We start from the raw sequence: 24,639 nt of genomic DNA on the forward strand, positions 1-24,639 counted from the left end.
CCCCTTCACTGACACAATGGAGGAACACTCTTCAGCATGTGTGTGTCATGGCAAAATGTACCAGTAAAAAGGAACAAGTTAAGAAGATGAGTATATCTGAAAGTCTGGGGCAAGCAAGTATGATTGAATATTAACTTTAGCAACTATAGCATTGCATGAGGGAATGCGAATGGTTCTACTATACATTGCAAATTTTTAGTAATGTGCCACTAATGTGATTAATCAGGGGCACTGAAGGTAGATGAATAGGTGAGAGTTGGGAGGTTTATAAGAAAAATATGGACAATATTGTTGTCAGCATGATGTATGGAAGACTTGTTTATGCATTATGCTCTCTGTTGAACTTTACAATAAAAAGATTTGAACTAAAAGATAACTTGCCATGAACTCTGGCAGAGAAAATGGTACTGTGTTTAAAAGTGGCAAGAAAAGCTCCCAGAATAGGACCCTTACAGGCCGATACAGTACAATGCACTCCAGCGGAGCACACTGTTAACCCGCGTTTGGAAGTAAGGGGTAATAGTGCGTCGAAAATGCGCGTACAACCCCTCCCCCCCCCAAAACTAATAGCGCCCGCAACATGCAAATGCATGTTGATGGCCCTTATTAGTTATTCCCCTGCGATTCAGTAAGTAAATTGTGCAGCCAAGCCACATATTTTACTTTAAGAAATTAGCGCCTACCCAAAGGTAGGCGTTAATTTCTGCCGGCACTGGGAAAGTGCACAGAAAAGCAGTAAAAATTACTTTTCTGTACACCCTCCGACTTAATATCATGGCAATATTATGGAGGTCCCAAAAGTTAAAAATAATTACAAATTTTAAAAAAAATAAATCAAAATTTTAAATTGGCCCGCAGCTCATGGGTTGAAAACCGGACACTCAATTTTGCCGGCGTCCGGTTTCCGAACCCATGGCTGTCAGCGGGTTTGTGAACAGATGCCGGCAAAATTGAGCGTCGACTGTGAAACTCGCTGACAGCTGCCGCTCCTGTCAAAAATTAAAAAAAAAAAAAAAAGAGGCGGCACTAGGGACGCGACTTTTACTGTATCAGCCTGTTAGTTAGCTCTATCCATCTGGACAAAAAATTGTAAAAGGTAAAATGGGCAGCACAATAAATTTTCCATGGAAGGAAAAGAAAATAATTTAATAGATTTCCTTCCGTAGAAGGTAACATGAGCTGCATATCAGAAAAAGTAAATCCAAAGATTTCTTTTGCTCTGATCTGGAGTAAATTCATTTGGGATAGGAAGTCCTGGGCAGCAAATAAAAGCCATATAAAGCTTATGGCAGAATAGTCTCTTCTGAACCATTTCATTGATGGTATGAAGCATGTTAGGGGACCACCTATAGTAGTTCTCTCTCTCATATATCACAAACTTTTCTTCAAAACTGTGGTTGCCTGCCTAAAATATCCCCTAAAGAAATCTTTTACAGCAGTTGATCTTTCCCCAACATACATAGAGTGTCTTTAACACATGAACAGGTACAAACAACCCCCCAAAACCTTAAATCTACTTTATCTCCATTGTAAATAATTTCAAAGTGGCTGTTCAGTCACAGAAAGTGGAATAGAAATCCAAAATTTAAATATCTGCTGCTATTCACCAAGTTAAGGCTCAAAAGTGAATGAATTGACCTCAATGTTTGGGCTCTTAGTAGTCACCATTTTTTGGATAATCTTTCAGATTTAGAAATACAGTACTGTAGTAAATCCTCTCACTAAAAAGCATATACCAAAAAGAATCCTACACAAAATTACATTTTAAATCAGTCCCATATAATAAGAAACTAAAGATTGTTACCTCATGGTTACTCAACTAGTTAACTATGTGTCACTAATGAACACAGCTAAATCTTAATCCAACAAGTTCAGATGAAATTGATCCTTAGGTCATGGAATAAATGTCAATTTAGCACTGAGACAATAAATCTGTTCTCACTACCAGAAAAAAAAAAAAAGAGAGTAGAAAAAATATTACCAAGAACACAATACTTGCCATTGTTCTTAATACACAACAGTAGTATTTGTCCCATAGACATAAAAATGGAAAAAAAAAACTAATACACTGAGGCCCCATAAGGTATTTACTTTTTTTTTTTTTTTTTAGATATTATTTTGATTGTATGGTTTGGAATATAAAACTGTTTTCCTATAACTTTTACAAACCTGTATTCCTCTAGAAATGTTTCTATCCTTGTTATTAGACAAAAATAATCAAACACACCTTTATTTACATAGTTCAGTTGACAGTTAAAACAAAATTTGATGAAATACCATTGCTTTGTTCCAATTTATATTACATTCCTAAGCAGAAAGTAGCATTTAAAGTGCCCTCTACTTAGCAAATGCCATGACTCTCAACATATACAGAGCATAGAAATCTGAATGGAGAGCTCATGCAAGAAGTTTAAAAACAAAAAGTGTTAAAGAAAAATATCAGAACACCAAAAGGAACACACACACATAAGACTAAAAAAGTAAGCACCAGACAAGGATCAGGCAATTTGATATTTTGAACACTACAGCTTTAAAGCAAAAATGTAATTAAAGTTCTAAGAAACAGAATCCAATGTAGGGTCACAGCAACTAAGCAGTTAGAAACACAACTATACCTTCCACTATATGCTCAAATGGAAGATATGTCTACCAGGAAGCTACTAATTTGCGTATGCAATTTAAGTCAATGAAAATCATCATCTAATCTCTACAGAAAACATGTTAACTGCAAAACTGATGCAGAAAACTGAAATGTATTCTGGAACATTGTTATACTAAGAAAAATTTTAAAAAAGACAATTGTACACAAAACATGTTTCATCATTCCATCACATATCATGAGAAAACCATGTATTGCAGTAATATACTCTTGAATTCAACGAGTTCTAAAGCTGTTTTATATTTTGTAAACCAATTTAAAATATGTTAAAAGAATTTATAAGTTCTTGTAGCTATGAAGAACTGTGCCAAGTTTCATAGCTTCAGATTTATAATGAAACTGACTATATTACATATGAGTGAGGTTTGAGGTTTAAGCTTTGTCTGCATAGCTATTCAATGTGTTATGTTACTGGTAAGATGCTTTTCTGAGATTACAAATTCAAATATGAATTTTGCTGGATCAGAGTAGAATAGAACTTCTGTAATTAAAGATTGCTAAGGCACACCAGACCTAGTCAGTGTCAAACCAAATGGGTTCCCCACTTTTCAGAGGCTCCGAAAATGTGAACCATTCTTCTATCAGCAGACTAACTAGAAAGTAGTCATCAATGCCAATCTTGCTGTGGAAAGTCTTCAGTTCTACCACCACCCAGCAGATATCCTCTATTTACATCTGTTATAGTTATGGTATGTACTGCCTTCCTTAAACCAAAATTCAACTCAAAGTAGTTTATGGAATATCAAATAAATACAAATAGATATCTTGCCCAGAATAAGGAAAACCACCAAAATGTTTCCAAAGTTAACTGAAGCAACTTTGACACTTTTTAGAAAGGTATGCTTTCAAGATGTAGCAACACTAAGCTCCTAGTCTGGAACAGAAAGAGAAGCAACAGTAGTAGCTAAGTTAAAAAAAAAAAAAAAAAAAAAAAAAAAACACCCCCCTTTGCATTCAATCAAAAATGTCCAAAATCTAATAAAATACCATTTACTTTGTAATTGTGACAACTAATTTCTAAACATTACTGTGGCTTAAAAATATAACTACCACAGGTGCACAATTTAGTCCTTTCTTAAATATTCTCATTCAATGTATTACTACTTATGAGGAAAAAAAAGTTTGACATATACAACAGAAAGTTTTAATTATGGTCCAAAATTTTTCTGCAATGGTTTACAACAAGAAAGTGTCAAATCAAGTAAATAGGAAAGCAACACCGAAATTACAAGACAAAAGGGAAAAAAAAGCGACTTTTATATCATTCAAAAGTATACTGCAAATGTTAAACTCCAAGATTGGCGATGAAAACATTCTACATTTAAGATCTAGTGAATATTCAAACAATGTCTAAAATTAGACAATTTTGAGAACATTCTATATCCAAATACACAGAATGTCAAAATATGAAAATCAGGACTATATCTCAAGTTTTCAGACTTAAACTGATTGAACTGTAGTTTTTTTATATATAGAAGAAATACAAATGTGCATGAAAAAACGTCAGCATCTATACAGCTAAGCACTGGAGTAACGTAACATGCCTACTAGGCCAATGGTTTTTACCACTAGGCTTAAAAATCTCAACTGCACCTTTACACTGCAAAATTATTTTTAAATTATAAATTATTCGTATCACAACAGGCAATATCTTCATCCATGATTATATTATGCATACAATGGATTATTTTACTTCTAAATACATTATAAAAAGTAATCTTGGGTATCTTTAATATTATAAAGTCATGTGAACTCTAGTTATTGCAATACATATGGATAGACAGATATACACACACACACTTTAAAATGGTACTTAAGAGTTTCTAATCCCTGTTTTTATCATGGTTGCAAGGATTATTTAGAAGCAATTCGGTTTTTTTTTTTCCAAATCATCTCTCTCACCTTCCAAGAAAAATATTAACGAAACTGATGCAATTTCCATATTTAACGTGACTTAGCAGCTTTTCATTACGGTGCATACTACCTCCTTGCAATCACTTCAGACTTCATACCCACGTACAGCCCCTAGTTCTGTAACCCACGGCCAAGATAGCAATGAGCGCTTACCTGTACTGTCACTAGCTGAGAACCCAGGGGAGTTTAATTTGGCTCGTTTCGGGTTAGAAGGTCCGTCCAGCAAGTTCTCAGCCATTTTATTCTTCTTAAAGGTTTATTTTTCCTTGCGTATATTTTAATGTAAAAAAAATAAAAAATAAATAGTTGTCCAGGTATGTGTATTAATTAAAAAATAATTCCAAATTGTAAGGCCTTTCTTCTCGTTCCTCCTTCCCCAACACTACTTGATTTTCTTCTTCTATCACGGCCACAATACAAAATTGCAGAGATCAAAAATTAATACAAAAAAAAAAAAAATCCCTACATCTCAACGAAGTGGCAACAGCGCCCCGCTGCGCCCTAATAACACAACACCCAACACCCACATTTTGCAAGGACCCAGGCACCCTAAGGTCTCCCAAATCCTAGGAACCCCCAACCCCTCCCCACAACCCCCCGCCCCCCCTCCCCAACACCGCCAAATAACCACAACAATAATAAATTAATCACCAGCTCCAGAAAGAGAGCCGGAGGCGGAAGGAGGTAAGGGGAATGGGGGCTAACATAACCCACTCAAAATAATAATTAGTAAACTAAACGGTTTGGGGGGAGGAAATGTAAAAAAATTTAAAAAAAAAAAGAGCTAAAGCGGAGGATAACTCAGTCAGGGGACATTTTGCCACCTTCCTCCTCCGCTCGCAGGTCCCGGCTTCTGTGTAATTTTAATGACGCTTGAATTTTTTCCCTTTGCCGGAATGCTTCAGTTTCTCATCCAGGACGTCTCCCCTAAACTAATCTTTTCTGCTTAAATCTCGAGGAAGGAAGTGCTTAGTGTTCTACCAAGGTTTCGCACCCTGGCCCCAGCTTCTGCCCGGGTCGGGACGGACTTGATGAAGCTTCGCCGCTCTGAGAAAAAAACAATAAGCGAGAGAGCTCCAGAGTCACCCCCCCACCTCCAGACCGGAGAGCGCTGCTCACGGGGCTGCTGAATACTTCCTCCCCCGCCGCCAAAAAGCCCCCTATTCCGATCAGATTACGTCCGAGGAGGTGGAAAATTAGCCGCGGATGAAGTTGATGTCGGTTCCGACCCGCCAGGAGGCTCCAATGCCGAATAAATCCCTCTCGAAATCCCGGCTCAGATCGGCGACAAGATGGCGGCTGTTGATTCCTCAATTAAAAAAAAGTTTTTTTTTTCTCTTTTCCAGAGACTGAACGGGAGGGGGAGAGAGGGCGGGGCCCGCGTAGGACGTGAGGCACGTACGCACCGGAGCCGACCACGCCCTCCGGCCGAACTCGTGCGTCGGAAAAGTACGATCCCGAGTGCGATTTGCGTTTGCTATTATTATTAATAACGACATTAACGTTGGATCCAGCGCTATCAGTGTATACAATTCTGTGAAACTGTGGAGTGGAAGTATTTATTTTGGATTTTGCAAAAATGTGGCCCTCCGCATTATTTTCTGACTTGGTTAAAACTTTTCTATACCCAGCAGCAGGCTAGATTAACGATCAATGGACCGGTCTCTATCCCTTTTGAAATCAAAGGGGTATGCGTCAGGGATGCCCTCCTTCTCCATGACTGTATGTTTTATCGGTGGAACTATTGGCAATTAAAATAAAATCTCATGAGTTAATTAATACAAGGCATGCAACTAGGTGACATAAATCAAAAGACATGTCTGTTTGCGGTTGGTGGCTACTCCCATAGAATCTTTATCATCTAACATTCTTCATGATTTTGGACAGTTTGCAGGTAATTTTGGTAATCAAGCTCTAGCCTTAAAAGGCACATTTTAAAAGCCGAATGTGTGCATTAATTAGGGGATGTGCAAATAAGTGGGGCTAATGTGCTGAGCAGATTTTAAAAGCTGGTGAAATGTGCATGTATCTCCCGCCCCACACACATCTAGAACATTTTCAAAAAGCAGCAGGGCATAGGCTGGGCGGGGCATGAACCAGAGATGTGCACATAAATGCCCTCTACAGTGTAACTATACATCTACTATGGATGACATGTAAATTAAAAAATAAGGATAAACAGGCAGATCTGCAGGGTTTTATTGGTCAGGGCTAACTGGGGGGAGTGAAGGCTATTAAACTAGGTGGGTTGGGAGGATGAACTGGTAAAACTGGCAATAGCATTGGAGCACGCCCCTTTTAAAATCCCTCAATTTAAGCGGTAGAAGCAGCATTTGTATGCACCCACTTACAATTTGGCATACATGCACACTGCCAGGCTATTTCATTACATCTACTCACCTGGCGTATTGTGTTCAGTTCTGGAGACTGTATCCCAAAACAGACAGAGACAGGATGGCGCCGGTCCAGAGAAGAGCGACAAATGGTTGAGGGTCTTCATCAAATGACTTATGAGGAGAGGTAGAAGGACCTAAATATGTATACCCTGGAGGAGAGGAGGTGCAGGGGAGATATGATACAGCCCTTCAGATACCTGAAAGGTCTTAAAGATACACAATCAACAAACCTCAGTTGGAAAGAAATTAGTAGAACTAGGGGTCATGAAATGAAACTGCAGGGAGAAAGACTCAGAACCAACATCAGGAAATATTTCTTCACGGAGAGGGTGATGGATGCCTGGAATGCCCTTCCACAGAAGAGGTGGTGAAGACAAAATCAGTGAAAGATTTCAAAGGGGCATGGGATAAACACTGTGGATCCCTAGGGACTAAAGGATGGAAACGGACATGCATGGAGGTAACTTGCTGTGGGGTGGTTGCTACCCTTGGCCAGTGGGCCTTCATGCTATTGGTGCAGCTCCAATATTGCTCTTTGTTTTAACAGTATGGGAAAAAGAAAAGGGGGAGGGGGGAAAATCGGACTCAGACAGCAGCCACTGAGGACGCTGGATTTCGGAGTCTGGGCAAACAAGTAGGAGAGGGAGTAACTTGCTGATGCGGCTGTTGATGCCCTTGACCAATAATAAGGCTGATATTTTTAATGCTACCACAAGCTTGCTGGGCAGACTGGATGGACCGGTCTTTTTCTGCCGTCGTTTCTATGTATATATTTATTTATTTTATTTTTTATTTTTATATACCGAAGTTCTTGTAAGAACTACGAATCACTCCGGTTTACATAAAACGATAAACTGCCCAACAGAGAGAGGGGCTTTACATAGAACCGTAGAACAGATGGAACGATATAACTGGCTTTACATAGAACCGTAGAACAGATGGAACAATATAACTGTATGTCAATTTAACATAGTAATAAATAAATATTATATATACAGTTTAACTATTTAACGTAGAAATAATGACATATTAATGCTGCAAAATAGATACAATAAAATATGATGAACTTTTGGACTCAAAGATTGTTGTACAGTTGCAGGGTCCTGATAGTAGGACTTGGTGCGGTGTCCATAATTTGGGGATACCTCATATTTAGGATGTCTTTCTGTCTGAGTAGCATTAAGAGTCTGGGAAGGCTTGTTGGAAAAGCCAGGTCTTCAGTCTTTTTTTGAATTCTTGATGATTGGGTTCAAGTCTTAGATCTGGGGGGAGCGAGTTCCACTGGTGGGGGCCTGCTGAAGATAGAGCTCGTTTGCTCAATGATGATTTTATTTGTGGGGCATGCAGTGTTCCTTTGTATGCGCTTCTAATAGGTCTAGAAGATGTGTGCAGTTGGAGTTGAGAGCTTAACATAATAGGAGCTAGTTTGTTTGTCACTTTGTGGACGATTGTGAGTACCTTATAGAGTATCCTGTGTTTAATAGGAAGCCAATGTAGGTTACGAAGGATTGGGGTGATATGATCTTTTTTGTTAGAACTTGTGAGAATTCTAGCAGCGGAATTCTATACCATCTGTAATGGTTTGATGGTGTTGATGGGTAGACCTAGCAGAAGGGAGTTGCAATGGTCGAGCTTAGATAATATGATGGATTGCAGTACTAGCCTGAAGTCGGAGAAGTAAAGGAGGGGTTTAAGTTTTTTGAGGACTTGCAGTTTGTAAAAGCAGTCCTTTGTGGTAGTGTTTACGAACTTTTTTAGGTTTAGATGGTTGTCTAGCCAGGCTCCAAGGTCTCTGACGTCAGCTGAGAACATGCTATTTGTGTTTGGTGGAGAGAGGCTAGAAGATATTGTAAGGGGATCCTGGGAGACAATGAGCATTTCGGTTTTATTGGCATTCAATACTAAGTTGAGGCTTGAGAGTAAGTTTTTAATAGGCTGTAGGCATTTGTTCCAGTATGTGATGGTTTTTTGAAGTGATTCTGTAATCGGGAGAAGGATTTGTATGTCGTCTGCATAGAGGTAATGGGTGAGCTTGAGGTTTGAGAGTAGGTGGCAGAGAGGGAGGAGGTAGATATTGAAGAGGGTGGGTGAAAGTGAGGATCCTTGCGGGACTCCTTGCTCGGTAAGGATTGGATGCGATTCTTTGTTGTTTATCCTGACTTTGTAGAATCTGTTGCTTAAGAAGGAATGAAACCATCTGAGAGCTGTGCCTTTGATCCCTATATTGGCTAGTTGGTCTATAAGTATAGTGTGTTTTACCGTGTCAAACGCAGCAGAAAGATCAAGAAGAACAAGCAGGTAAGATTGTTTTTTCTCCAGGTTAATGAGGATGATGTCAGTGAGAGATAGTAAGAGCGATTCGGTGTTTAGGCGTTTTCGGAAGCCATATTGAGCTGGGGATAGAATGTTATGATCTTCCAGATATTCTGACAGTTGCTTTTTGACAATTTTTTCCATCAGTTTGGTGATGAGTGGTAAGTTTGCGAACAACCTTATACCTGGGCGCGGGCTGATGCACATGCATGTCCGCGCACCGGTTTGAAAGTTGCCATCCCTACTTCTGCTCTCAGTGCCAATTGGTAGGGACATTTTCCTTTTAGTTGGGTTTCTTCTTTTACATATTTAGGCTTACAATTTTCTGCTCGTGTGACTGATCTGTATCAGTTGAATATTGCTCCATTGGTTGACAAGATTCAAATTCAACCTCAGACTTGGTTAAAGCTCCCTTTGGTTTTGTTTTTTTTTGGTAGGCGTGCAATTTTTAAAATGATACTTTTGCCCAAGTTACTATACAAACCACAAATGCTGCCATGTTGGTTACCTCTTAAGAAGGTGCATAGGGCCAGTTTCATTAAGGCTTTTCTCCCACTTTGTGTCTATGAGAAAACTCCTAGGTAAATCAGATACTTAAATTGCAATTAGTACTATCCAGATTTCTATGGCAAGCGAAACCTAGACAAATTAGCTCATTGATGAATGAAAGAACAAAGGTGGGTTAAGATTACATTATAAAACCTAAAATCTGGTAGCTTGTCAGCTTAGATTTGCCTGGGAGTGGAACTCTGGGAATTACCAGTACTACAAACAATCAGGTCGATACAGTAAGGTCGAGGTAGAAACAGTGAGGTAGTGTCAGGCACACCCTTCCTCCCCGCACGCACAGTTCTCTTCACTAACTCCCCGATACTCTCCTCTAATCGCATGCAAATGCATGCCGCGGCTTTAAAGCGGTAGGGAAGGGTTATGCCCGCGTAACCCATTTTACTGTATAGGCGCTTAATACAGCGCCTATACAGTAACCTGGGTGCGCTGGTACCTGTCATTTCAAATGACATTTGAAATGACAGGCACCAGGAAGTGTAAAAATCAAAATTTTTAAATACCTGTCGGAGGGCCGCGTGGGTCCAGGCGGCCGGCGGGATCCGGGGGGCCGGTGGTCGCGTGTTAAATCTAGGCCGCGGGCGGGTGGGCGCCTGTTCCGGGCGGCGGGGGCGGGGGGGGGGGGCGGGTGGACGCACGTTAGTTTCAGACGGCCGCGTGGGTCCAGGCGGCCGGCGGCGGCGGGAGCCGGGTGGTCGCGTGTTAAATCTAGGCCGCGGGCGGGTGGGCGCCTGTTCCAGGCGGCAGCGGCGGCGGGGGGACACGCGTTAGTTCGAGACGGCCGGCGGGCGGTCGCGTGTTAAATCTAGGCCGGGTCCGCACGCATTCATTCATTGAATGAATGCGCGCCTGTGCGACCCCTGCGATTCGGCGCTCAAGGCGTGACGTCACGGCATGTGACTGCCTTGAGCGCCGAATCGCAGGGGTCGCACAGGCGCACATTCATTCATCCAGGCGGAGGAGCTGGTGGCGAAAGCAGCCGGCTCCTCCGCCTGGATGAATGAATTCATTCACTGCCGGTGGGGGCTGCCTCTCCGGCAGCCCCCACCGGCAGTGAATGAATGAATGTGCGCCTGTGCGACCCCTGCGATTCGGCGCTCAAGGCAGTCACATGCCGTGACGTCACGCCTTGAGCGCCGAATCGCAGGGGTCGTACAGGCGCGCATTCATTCACTGCCGGTGGGGGCTGCCAGAGGCAGCCCCCACCGGCAGTGAATGAATGCGCGCCTGTGCGGACCCGGCCTAGATTTAACACGCGACCACCCGCCGCCCGTCTCGAACTAACGCGTGTCCCGCCGCTGTCGCTGCCGCCGCCTGGAACAGGCACCCACCCGCCCGCGGCCTAGATTTAACACGCGACCACCCGGCTCCCGCCGCCATCGCCTGTACCCACGCGGCCCTCCGACAGGTATTTAAAAATTTTTATTTTTTCTTCTGACAGGTTTTATGTGTCCCACATCATTACATTTTCTCGATCATCTCTGTATCGCTTTTTTTTTAAATTGTGTTTTATTGTTTTTGAGTGTCTTAAGCGGTGTCGATGGATTTGTTACTAGTCTCACAGTCCTAACTCCTACTAGGGGGAGGCGGTAAACTAACACGTTACGGCCGCAGCAAAACAGTGCGTTACTAATGAGAGAACCTGAGTGCCCGTTACGGTATCGGAGGGGAATAGCTAATTCCTTCATTATACAGCTAATTCGTTCATTTACATGCCGGGTGCGGGAAGGGTTACGCGTCTGTTTTAAGAAGCGCTACGGACGTGCAAAACTGGAGACTGTATCGCTGGTTTGCCTTACGCGTCCGAATTGTGCGCAGCGAGCTCGTTACAGACGAGAAATCTTCAACTGAACTTTACTGTATCGAGCTGAATATATGGTAAAATCTGTCCTCCATCCTTTAACACCTTGGGGTGCATTACATCTTTCAGAAACAGAAACACCTTTTTCTATGAAAACACATCCTTTATTTTCTGTGGTCAAAAAAGCCTGGAAGTTTCTTTTGATGTGAGGGGCTCTTTATGGTGAATTTCAGATTATCTTCCTTTAGTGGGAAATACTGAATTTCTTCCAGGGCAATGGAGGACAGGTGGAATTTAAAATTATTTCAGATTTATATTGCATAGCTTGGGGTACAATTTTTTTTCTTTTGAACAATTACAAGTTGACTGTAATCTTCCTACACATTTTATACTTATTTACAAGTTAGACATTATGTAGATTTGGTAAAACAGCAGCACCCTACTATTTTTTTCCAAAAATTCTCTTACAAATTGAATAGGTTTATTAGGGAACACAAAGTAATAAAATTGCCTCCTGGTATAAAATGAGACTGGAGAAGACATCCAATGTATTAGTCACAAAGCTTTCACACTAATGGTCTACTGAAATGGGGACCCCTATTATGGGGGATGAGGTTAAAAATGGTTTCAATATTTGTTTATTTTTTTTAACTGTTGATTCTAAAATTCAAGGGATGCAATTTAAAGTGTTGTATAGAAGTAGTTATGCTATGAATAGACTGCTCTGAATAGGCATAGTGGATTCTAATAAATGTCATATAAAGTAATGAATGGTATAAGAACATAAGAACATAAGAAATTGCCATGCTGGGTCAGACCAAGGGTCCATCAAGCCCAGCATCCTGTTTCCAACAGAGGCCAAACCAGGCCACAAGAACCTGGCAATTACCCAAACACCTAGAAGATCCCATGCTACTGATGCAATTAATAGCAGTGACTATTCCCTAAGTAAACTTGATTAATAGCAGTTAATGGACTTCTCTTCCAAGAACTTATCCAAACCTTTTTTGAACCCAGCTACACTAACTGCACTAACCACATCCTCTGGCAACAAATTCCAGAGATTTATTGTGCGTTGAGTGAAAAAGAATTTTCTCCGATTAGTCTTAAATGTGCTACTTGCTAACTTCATGGAATGTCCCCTAGTCCTTCTATTATTCGAAAGTGTAAATATCCGAGTCACATCTTAAAGACCTCTATTATATCCCCCCTCAGCCGTCTCTTCTCCAAGCTGAACAGCCCTAACCTCTTCAGCCTTTCCTTTGTCATAAGTTATATGATTTTTGGGAAGTAGTCTTATCTACTGTACACAAAGTAAACAGGTATTTTATTACCTTTTCAGGAAGAAATTTTATTATTGGGATCATTTTGGGGCAAAGGAGATGTTAAATTTTTACATTTTAGCGCTACAATTGGCTAAGTTAATGATTCTTTATTTTGGATAGAGGAGATTCCGCCACCAGCTCAGCACCAACGACATAGGAAAATGTGGGAGGGAGGTTCTGGAAGCCAAATTTAGGCTCTTAGGTAGAAAGCTTAAATCCAGAACCTCCAGGGTAGCATTCTCTGAAATGCTTCCTGTTCCACGCGCAGGTCACTAGAGGCAGGCAGAGCTCCGGAGTCTCAATGCGTGGATGAGACGATGGTGCAAGGAAGAGGGATTCAGTTTTGTTAGGAACTGGGGAACCTTTTGGGGAAGGGGGAGTCTCTTCCGAAGGGATGGGCTGCACCTTAACCAGGGTGGAACTAGACTGCTGGCGCTAACCTTTAAAAAGGAGATAGAGCAGTTTTTAAACTAGAACAAAGGGGAAAGCCGACAGTCGCTCAGCAGCGCATGGTTCGGAGAGAGGTATCTTTAAAGGATACTAATGATGCATTAGAATTAGAGCATCCCGACAGTGAGGTTCCAATAATTAGAAAAGTAGTCCAAGTGCCTGTAACTAAAAACTCACCTGAACTAAAAAATTCTAACTTATCCCTATCAATTAAAAAGCAGAATGAAAATACAAACAAAAAGCAAACTTTGAAATGTTTGTATGCTAATGCCAGAAGTCTAAGAAGTAAGATGGGAGAATTAGAATGTATAGCAGTAAATGATGACATAGACTTAATTGGCATCTCAGAGACATGGTGGAAAGAGGATAACCAATGGGACACTGCTATACCGGGGTACAAATTATATCGCAATGACAGAGAGGAGCATTCGGGAGGAGGTGTGGCACTTTATGTCCGGGATGGCATAGAGTCCAACAGGATAAACATCCTGCATGAGACTAAATACAAAATTGAATCTTTATGGGTAGAAATCCCTTGTGTGTCGGGGAAGACTATAGTGATAGGGGTAAACTACCGTCCACCTGGTCAAGATGGTGAGACGGACAGTGAAATGATAAGAGAAATTAGGGAAGCTAACCAAATTGGTAGTGCAGTAATAATGGGAGACTTCAATTACCCCAATATAGACTGGGTAAATGTATCATTGGGTCACGCTAGAGAGATAACGTTCCTGGATGGAATAAATGATAGCTTTATGGAGCAACTGGTTCAGGAACCGACGAGAGAGGGAGCATTTTTAGATCTAATTCTCAGTGGAGCACAGGACTTGGTGAGAGGGGTAACGGTGGTGGGGCCGCTTGGCAATAGTGATCATAATATGATCAAATTTGATTTAATGACTGGAAAAGGAACAGTGTGCAAATCCAAGGCTCTCGTGCTAAACTTTCAAAAGGGAAACTTTGATAAAATGAGAAAAATTGTTAGAAAAAAACTGAAAGGAGCAGCTACAAAAGTTAAAAATGTCCAAGAGGTGTGGTCATTGTTAAAAAAATACCATTCTAGAAGCACAGTCCAGATGTATTCCACACATTAAGAAAGGTGGAAAGAAGGCAAAACGATTACCGGCATGGTTAAAAGGGGAGGTGAAAGAAACTATTTTAGCCAAAAGACTTCCGTACAGTACTCCAGTCTATTGTCCTGTCTAAAATAGACTACTGTAACGCACTCCTCCTTGGCATCCCCGCAACACACACCAAACTGTTAGAACTATTACAAAACGCCGCCGCTCGTATACTGACAAACTCTAAAAAAAAGAGACCATATCACTCCCACACTTATCGAACTACATTGGCTCCCAATACACTCACGAATACTTTATAAAGCACTCTCCCTCATCCATAAAAGTCTGTTAAACTTAAACCTCAACTGGATCAACCCCCCCCCTCCTCCCCCGTACCTCCAACAGACCCACCCGCCCAGCCCTCCAAGGAACCCTACGTGCCCAATCCATCAAATCATTCAAACTCTCCTCCACAATAAGCAGAGCTTTTTCACTCGCCGGCCCCTCCATATGGAACTCCTTGCCTCATGATATACGCATGGAGACCTCCACTCCCAAATTCAAGAAAAAACTGAAAACCTGGCTTTTCCAGCAAGCCTACCCCATGTCACCTCACCCTACATAAAAATTCCCCTGCGAATCATTCACCGATTTCTGACTAAGAATGCTTTATGACCGCTGATTCTTGTACATTGTTAATTATGTTATAGTTGTTGTTTTTATTTATTGATTTTGTTATGCCTCTCAGTATTATCCCTCTTCCTGTTAATTGTATTCTTCCGTTACTTGTAAGGGCTCTGCCCAAAAGTTTTTGTTTTTTGTGAACCAATACGATGTGCGAACGGCTATCGGTATAGAAGAGACTTTAAATAAATAATAAATAAATAAATAAAAGATCTTCATTCAAAAATTGGAAGAAGGATCCAACAGAAGAAAATAGGGTAAAGCATAAACATTGGCAAGTTAAATGTAAGACATTGATAAGATAGGCTAAGAGAAAATTTGAAAAGAAGTTGGCTGTAGAGGCAAAAACTCACAGTAAAAACTTTTTAAAATATATCCGAAGCAGAAAGCCTGTGAGGGAGTCAGTTGGACCGTTAGATGATCGAGGGGTTAAAGGGGCACTTAGAGAAGATAAGGCCATCGCGGAAAGATTAAATGATTTCTTTGCTTCGGTGTTTACTGAAGAGGATGTTGGGGAGGTACCTGTAATGGAGAAGGTTTTCATGGGCAATGATTCAGATGGACTGAATCAAATCACGGTGAACCTAGAAGATGTGGTAAGCCTGATTGACAAACTGAAGAGTAGTAAATCATCTGGTATACACCCCAGAGTTCTGAAGGAACTAAAAAATGAAATTTCAGACCTATTAGTAAAAATTTGTAACTTATTAAAATCATCCATTGTACCTGAAGACTGGAGGATAGCAAATGTAACCCCAATATTTAAAAAGGGCTCCAGGGGCGATCCGGGAAACTACAGACCGGTTAGCCTGACTTCAGTGCCAGGAAAAATAGTGGAAAGTGTTCTAAACATCAAAATCACAGAACATATAGAAAGACATGGTTTAATGGAACAAAGTCAGCATGGCTTTACCCAGGGCAAGTCTTGCCTCACAAATCTGCTTCACTTTTTTGAAGGAGTTAATAAACATGTGGATAAAGGTGAACCGGTAGATATAGTATACTTGGATTTTCAGAAGGCGTTTGACAAAGTTCCTCATGAGAGGCTTCTAGGAAAAGTAAAAAGTCATGGGATAGGTGGCGATGTCCTTTCGTGGATTGCAAACTGGCTAAAAGACAGGAAACAGAGAGTAGGATTAAATGGGCAATTTTCTCAGTGGAAGGGAGTGGACAGTGGAGTGCCTCAGGGATCTGTATTGGGACCCTTACTTTTCAATATATTTATAAATGATCTGGAAAGAAATAAGACGAGTGAGAATCAAATTTGCAGATGACACAAAATTGTTCAGAGTAGTTAAATCACAAGCAGATTGTGATAAATTGCAGGAAGACCTTGTGAGACTGGAAAATTGGGCATCCAAATGGCAGATGAAATTTAATGTGGATAAGTGCAAGGTGATGCATATAGGGAAAAATAACCCATGCTATAATTACACAATGTTGGGTTCCATATTAGATGCTACAACCCAAGAAAGAGATCTAGGTGTCATAGTGGATAACACATTGAAATCGTCGGGACAGTGTGCTGCAGCAGTCAAAAAAGCAAACAGAATGTTGGGAATTATTAGAAAGGGAATGGTGAATAAAACGGAAAATGTCATAATGCCTCTGTATCGCTCCATGGTGAGACCGCACCTTGAATACTGTGTACAATTCTGGTCGCCGCATCTCAAAAAAGATATAATTGCGATGGAGAAGGTACAGAGAAGGGCTACCAAAATGATAAGGGGAATGGAACAGCTCCCCTATGAGGAAAGACTAAAGAGGTTAGGACTTTTCAGCTTGGAGAAGAGACGACTGAGGGGGGATATGATAGAGGTGTTTAAAATCATGAGAGGTCTAGAACGGGTAGATGTGAATCGGTTATTTACTCTTTCGGATAGTAGAAAGACTAGGGGGCACTCCATGAAGTTAGCATGGGGCACATTTAAAACTAATCAGAGAAAGTTCTTTTTTACTCAGCACACAATTAAACTCTGGAATTTGTTGCCAGAGGATGTGGTTAGTGCAGTTAGTATAGCTGTGTTTAAAAAAGGATTGGATAAGTTCTTGGAGGAGAAGTCCATTACCTGCTATTAAGTTCACTTAGAGAATAGCCACTGCTATTAGCAATGGTAACATGGAATAGGCTTAGTTTTTGGGTAATTGCCAGGTTCTTATGGCCTGGATTGGCCACTGTTGGAAACAGGATGCTGGGCTTGATGGACCCTTGGTCTGACCCAGTATGGCATTTTCTTATGTTCTTAATGGTATAAAGCTATGTTAGATTGGAAATTAACTGAAAGTTTAGATGCAAGACTTACCCAACTAACATTACACAAGGAATATGTGTTTCCCATTGATAGCAGGGCTGAATTAGCCATGCTGTCATGGGATCTGTCAATCAGGTCCAGGAGGCGGAGCTTGTTAAGCAGAGGTTTGGTTTTTTAGTTTCTGCAGCTGCGCGTGTGTTCCCGCGCAGGAAAGTAACAGATTCTCCTCAGTCTGCCGCGCGCGGGATCGCACACAGAGCTAACTTTCTCCTCAGGATGTCCAAATCCGGATTTAAACGTTGTCGCTGCGGCAAGGTAATGTCGGTCACGGATGGCCATGACCGATGTTACCATTGCCTCGGTGCCAACCACAAGGCGGGGGAATGGGAACTTTGCCCTCACATGTCCCCTCGGGCCCAGAGACAGCGGGCCTACAAAATGAAGGAGCTTCTTAGCCTCTTAGAGCCATCAGAGGCTTATTCCTCTCCGGGACCGGCGAAGAGACCCGCTTCCCCTCACAGGAGGGCGGCATCGTGGGATCCTTGTCCCTCCCGGCCTGGCAGGAAAGAGGTAATAAAACAATCGAGGCCGTTGGATCAGGGATCTGATCCAACCGATTGCGACCGATTGGCCTCGTCAAAAACTGGCGCCGCATGACCACGCGAGATGGGCGCGAGATACGCCGCCATCTCGGGAACGAGCTGTGGTGCAGAAAACTCCGGTGCAGCTGACAGGCCCGATGGGACCGACGCCAAAAACGTCGGAGCACATTACAGCGCCGAAGACGTCGGCGCACATTACGGCACCGAAGACGCCGGCGCACACTACGGCGCCACGAATTTCACTCACCAAAAGACAAGAGACCCGAAGTGGATCAAGGAGTCCATCACGGGAAAGGCGAATACCTACGTCATTAAAGATTCAAAAGGTGTCACATCCAAGCCGAACACCAATCTCCACAATTATCCCATTCCACCTCTCATGACTCTACGCCATGGCGACCTGAGACATCTTCATGGGGATCTAGACCTAAACATAAGAAAAGGTCACCATCAAGGGATAAACATCATGTAACACCAGGGCGTACCCATCACCACAAACATCATTCACATCATAAAACATTGCCATATAAGGATACAAAATGGGACGTCAGCCCCTCTACCTCCATCTCCTCCAGGAGTAAACAACAAAAAGCACATTCACATAGATCGCTGATCTGTCTCACATCTTCTAATGCATCCACCTCTTCAAGCAGTTCTCCTAGGAGAATAAGAGAGAAAGCTCACAAACCAGAGCATGTCCCACCTTCATTGTCTCCGCCAATACCAGCACAACCAAATCTGTCATGCCTCCTAAAACGAAAGAGACTTTTTGGCAATTATCGCAGTCTCTAGCGGGTTTCTATGAAACTCTAGAAGCCTCTTTTAAAATGTCAAATCAACCATCGACGGGCTCTAGAGAACAGAGTATCCATCTCTCAAGGGAACCGTCAGTAGAACCTCCATCATCACCGGCCCCAGACAGACCACAATCCCCAGTTACAAATCAGGACACACCGAGAGATTCTACATCTCCACCAACATCTCCTTCATCCTCGACGGGGTTTCCTTCGGATCCACAGGAGCAACCACAAGAACCGTATTCTCCGCCAGAAGATCTCGCATATCCAAGATTCTTGGGAAAGATGGGTACCATCTTACATTTAGATGTACAGAAAGAATCTGATCCTAGATCAGAGACATTGGGTCTTCTAAAAATTTTTGATGTTCCAGGAGAACCCACTTCATTACCACCACAAGAATTATTGCACAGTGTTCTCCAAAAATCCTGGGAAACCCCTCACTCTCTGATGGCAGTCTCACGGAAAACCGACAAAATTTAGAATGCGGAAGGACCCGCCGTATGCGCTACCACAATTACCTCATGCATCTATATTGGTAGAATCGGCGATGCAACGATTCAAAAGGTCAAAAACACACTCTACATATCCTCCAACCAAGGACAATAGGTATTTGGATGAATTTGGCAAGAAACTGTACCAGAATGCAATGCTGAACACCAGAATCATGCATCACCAGTTTTATATGATACAATATTTATATGAATGTATCCAAGCCACGAAAGGTATGCTCTCCTCCACGGCAGATCATCCTCCACAGACATTCCATGATATGGAGGAATGCTCCTGACACCTCCTCTGTTCAGTATGTGAAGGACTGGAAACATCATCTAGCGCGTCGGCAATGGCCATAGCAGCCCAGAGAATAGCATGGTTGCGTTCGAGCACCATAAGGGAGGATCTACATGAAAAACTGGCAAATCTACCATGTACGGGAGACAACCTAATTGGTGACAGATTTCAGGAGAAAGTGGGAAAACTGAAAGATGAAGCTATAGCAGTGCAGTCATTGCAATCACAACCCACCTACTCTAACACACGGCGCTACTTCCCATATAATCGCCGATCCTCGTACAACCGCAGACCTTATAGGTCTCATCAATCTTTCTGACAACAAACATACCCATCGTACCAACGACCTCAACAGCAACAGCAACATACCCCTCTTCAATGCAGGGGTAAACCTCGAAATCAGAGACAGCCAAATCAGCAACCGGCAACTACGGTGAAAAAAACTCCTTCTTTTTAAACATACAGCCACCACCACAACATTTAACACCACCGGGAAGAATCCACTCTTGCCTAGCAGTGTGGGAGCAGATTACTTCAGATCAATGGGTTTTGGAGATAATATGTCAAGGTTATCAACTTCAATTCACAACAAAACCAATATTACCCTACCTTCCCACACTAAAAATTCAGAGATCTCAGTCACAACTAGCGGAGGAGATTGCACTCGTACACAGTTAGCAGGCCATCAGGCTAATTTTCCCGAAACACCACAACTCAGGGTTTTTCTCTCCATATTTCCTGATACCCAAGAAATCAGGTGGCCTCTGTTCCATCCTGGATCTTCGAGAACTCAACAAATTTCTGACCAAAGAGAAATTCAAAATGGTATCCTTGAAGTCAATTCTACCTCTAATTCAGCCCAACGACTGGATGTGCTCCATCGACCTGAAGGATGCATACATTCACATTGGAGCAGAGCATACCTCCCATCGGAACGAATAACACAGATACGTCAGCTTCTTTATCTCTTGAACAACACTCAAAGACCATCAGCGAGACAAGTTCTAGTAATCTTAGGTCACAGGGCGGCAGCCAATTTTACAGTTCCCAATATCAGACTACACATGAGACGTCTACAGTGGGGACTAAAACAACAATGGAAACAACACACACAACCGTTAACACAGAAAGTATCACTAACAGCCGAGATGAAAAAAGACATAACATGGTGGCTCTTAAATTCCACCCTTTCCAAGGGAGCATTATTCAGTCTTCCCCCTAACAATGTAGTCCTGACCACAGATGCATCTCGCAAGGGCTGGGGAGCGCATCTCGAGATCTACGAAACACAAGGCTCATGGACAATCGCAGAGCAGACCCTGCAGATAAATTTGCTGGAACTCAGAGCGATTCAAAAGGCTTTGCAAGTTTTTCAAGACTACTTCAAAGGTCGCAGAGTCGTGATCTACACGGACAATCAAGTAGCAAAGTTTTACATCAACAAACAAGGAGGGTCCAGTTCATGGTCCCTCTGCAAAGAGACCTTGATCATATTCGAACATGCGCATCAACATTGCATACATCTGCAAGCGACCTACCTTCTGGGACTGGCAAACAAGAGCGGACAGGTTAAATCGAATTTTTCATCCCCACGAATCGGCACTCAATACAGAAATAGCCCAAAACATCTTTAGGCAATGGGGAACACCTTTGATAGATCTCTTTGCAACGGAGATCAACGCTCAAGTTCCACGCTTTTGCTCGATACGTCCCAGTCCACTCAGGATTACTCAGGACGCCTTCCTCATCTCATGGACGACAGGCCTCCTATATGCCTTTCCTCCCATACCACTTATAACAAGGACAATTCAAAAGTGTATAGCAAAGCTCAAATGATACTCATAGCTCCAGTCTGGCCCAGACAACCATGGTACAGTTTCCTTCTCTGACTATCTCTCAAAGAACCAATACGTCTGCCGAACTGTCCAGATTTGCTACTACAGGATCAGGGGACTCTTCTACACCCACTACACGCATCTCTCCACTTGGCAGCATGGAGGTTGAACGGCTCCTTTTTTTTTTTTTTAATTTACTCTCTATTAATTTTTGAATTAAACAAAGCATTGTTACATGCCTTGAATTAGGCAGGACTTACAAATTTTCCCAAACCACAATAGATCAGTCTATTATATACACAAACCACAATTCACCAAGTTATTCATACTTCATTAGAGGCAATAACGATTCTCAGATTTCCTTGCCTTTTTTACTATGCAATTGGGGGAACAAAACTTAAAGTTGGAGCTAATCTCTATACTCTTAAATATTAACAAGAAAAAGAGAGTAGCAGAATATTTATACTACGCCAGTATTAATAAACGGAGCAGTTTCGTCTTGATTTTGAGTTCTTGAATTCAGGAAAGATAAAAGTTGATCAGGCTCAGTAAATACAAACATATCATTACCCATATTTAATATACATTTACATGGATATTTTATCATTATTTTCGCTCCTAATTGGCGAGCTCTAGTACATAAAGAGAGACATTTTTTCCTACGCAATTGCGTTGTTCTAACGATATCTGGATAGATCCAAATTTTCCCCCCTAAGTAGAGCTTAACTCTATTACGGAAAAAACTCTTTAACACCATATCTCTTTCAGCGAATATCAAAAATTTAACCAGCAGGACACCTCTCTTTTCAATTTGCTCCTCTTGGGTAGTCTCAAGAAATCCAGTCAGATTTTCAAGTGGGGATAATGATTCTGGATTCTCCCTCTGATTTTCAATAACCTCCATCTCTCCTCCACTTCTCCTTTCTGGCCCGGATAAAAAATAGGCATGCTGAATTGTAGGCAGTTCACCACTGGAAAAATGTAATATCTCCTGGAAATATTTTTTAAGCTGTTCCTTGGGGGATATCAATTTGCATTTAGGAAAATTAATTATTCTCAGATTATTATATCTGAAATTATTTTCCAGGTTTTCCACTCTCTTTTCCAATCTAGAATCCTCTTGAATCAAGCCCGATTGTATTTCTTTTATTTGATGTATTTGAGTGTCCATTTCCTGAATTTTAGTAGTATTTGCAAGAACTACCAGATTAACCAAATTAAATTGTTCTTGAGAAACCTTTATTGCTGCAGTCAAAGTAGTAATTGCATTTTCTAAAGTAGATAATCCATTCCATAAGGCTTCTAAAGTTACTTTTTCAGGCATTTTTAAAAGTTTTGGATCAGGTAATTTTACCGGTATGCTCTGCGATGTACTCTCCAGGACTCTCTGCTCCATTTGGCTCCTTTCATGAGCGGTCACCGCCAGCAGCGAGCTGCCCACACCGCTCATTATCCCGATGTTCATGTCCCTCAAGGCGACTAAGGACCCCTCACCTTGGGTTTGCCCTGTCGCGCCTGCATCGAAGCCCACCTCGATTGCTTCCTCCACACGGTGCAACATCGGCACTGGGGGTTCCACCGGCTTGTGCATTCTGACATGGGCTGGTGGGGAAGGAGTGTCCGGTGCTCCAGGACTCAAGGATGTTTGTCGAAAAGCACGGAGGTTTGCTCCCCCTCCCGTGCTACAGCCGACCCTCCTGGAGACTCGTCTGCTGAGGAGAAGAACTCCCGAATCTTCGTTTGCACAGGGGTAGGTTTGAGTGGGGTCGAGGTTCCCTCCTTTAACCTCCCCTTTCTTTTAATATGAGCCATCTAGGAGTTTTTGCAGTAATAAAAATGAAGACTAGTCAGGAGCTCAACTAAACGCGTCCTCTCTTATCTGAACGGCTCCTTTTAACAGAACAAGGAGTTTCCGCTTCCACATAATTCATTTTGTTAGAATCCAGGAAACTCTCAACAAGAAGAAATTACAACTACAAATGGAAATGATACACTACTTGGTGCTTATCCAACGGCATATCACCAATAGACTATCCACTGGAAAGACTCATGGATTATCTTCATATACTGTACACAACTGGCCTAGCCACATCTTCTATTAGGGTTCATCTCAGTGCCATAGGGGCATATCATAGACCGATTAATAATATCTCTATATCTAATCACCCTTTATTGTCTCATTTCATCAAAGTCCTCCAAAGTCAAAACCTCCAGTGCCATGGAATATCAACATAGTTCTGGAACAACTCATGCTTTTCCCTTTCGAACCCATGGATTCAGCACATATGAAGTACCTTACTTGGAAAATAGTATTTCTAGTAGCAGTAACATCAGCTAGACGAGTCAGTGAATTACAAGCATTATTCCATTATTCCATTATTATTATTATTCCATTATTCTCCATACTTGCAGTTTTATCACCAAAAAGTAGTTTTTAGAACTCACCCATCTTTCTTACCAAAGGTGGTTTCACAGTTCCATCACAATCAAAATATAGAACTACCAATCTTTTTCCCTAAACCTCACTCCAATGATAGGGAAAAGTTACTCCATACGCTAGACTGTAAAAGAGCACTAGCTTACTACAAAGAAAGAACAAAATCGGACTCACGGACTTCTCAACTCTTTCTATCTTTTGATCCTAAAGCACCTGGACTTCCAGTAACCAAACGTACCATCTCCAGCTGGATAGTACAATGCATACAATTTTGCTACAACAAGCAGAAATTACATCTATCTTCTATTCCCAAAGTTCAACAAGACAGAGCAATGGCAGCGTCATGGGCACACCTTCGAAACTGTATATATTACCTGACTGTGTAAACGGTGCTTCTCTGCTACAGGACACACACAAGGATATCACAAGGAATTTAGTTGAATCAAATATAAATGTATTATTGCATATCCTTGGAAGACACAGACCTTCAATATAGGCAGGGCATTACTGTCTCTTACAGTATCTTGTAAAAGCTGTATTTATTTATTATTTTTTTTTAATTTTTTTTTTTTATATACCGATGTTCCTGTAAAGAATACATATCGCACCGGTTTATATAGGTTTAAACCACACACAGAATGCCTGTGATAAGGATCACTTATGCAATATGACAGTAAAACTACTTTAACCTGAAAACACTCCCCCCTGAGGTCCCTTTGTTTCTGGCCTTGCTTTTGATGTCTCCTGTTTCTTC

General features: G+C 41.7%; 1 protein-coding gene and 1 long non-coding RNA gene across 2 annotated transcripts in view; one reads left to right on the plus strand and one right to left on the minus strand.

Annotated features, from left to right (window-relative positions):
- Positions 1-5,126, minus strand: part of CREBBP (CREB binding protein) — a 918,877-nt gene extending 913,751 nt beyond the window's left edge. The window contains exon 1 of the mRNA XM_029576620.1: positions 4,727-5,126. Coding sequence (XP_029432480.1) covers positions 4,727-4,811 — 85 coding nt within the window. The 5' untranslated portion in view covers positions 4,812-5,126. The remainder of the gene's footprint in view (positions 1-4,726) is intronic.
- LOC115075817 lies at positions 5,119-6,354 on the plus strand. The gene is made up of 2 exons (XR_003852614.1): positions 5,119-5,257; positions 5,920-6,354. It is a non-coding gene; the product is annotated as an uncharacterized LOC115075817 (long non-coding RNA).
- The last annotated feature ends 18,285 nt before the right edge of the window (positions 6,355-24,639 follow it).

Source organism: Rhinatrema bivittatum, chromosome 14 (genome assembly GCF_901001135.1).
Source record: "Rhinatrema bivittatum chromosome 14, aRhiBiv1.1, whole genome shotgun sequence".
NCBI classification, from domain to species: Eukaryota; Metazoa; Chordata; class Amphibia; order Gymnophiona; family Rhinatrematidae; genus Rhinatrema; species Rhinatrema bivittatum.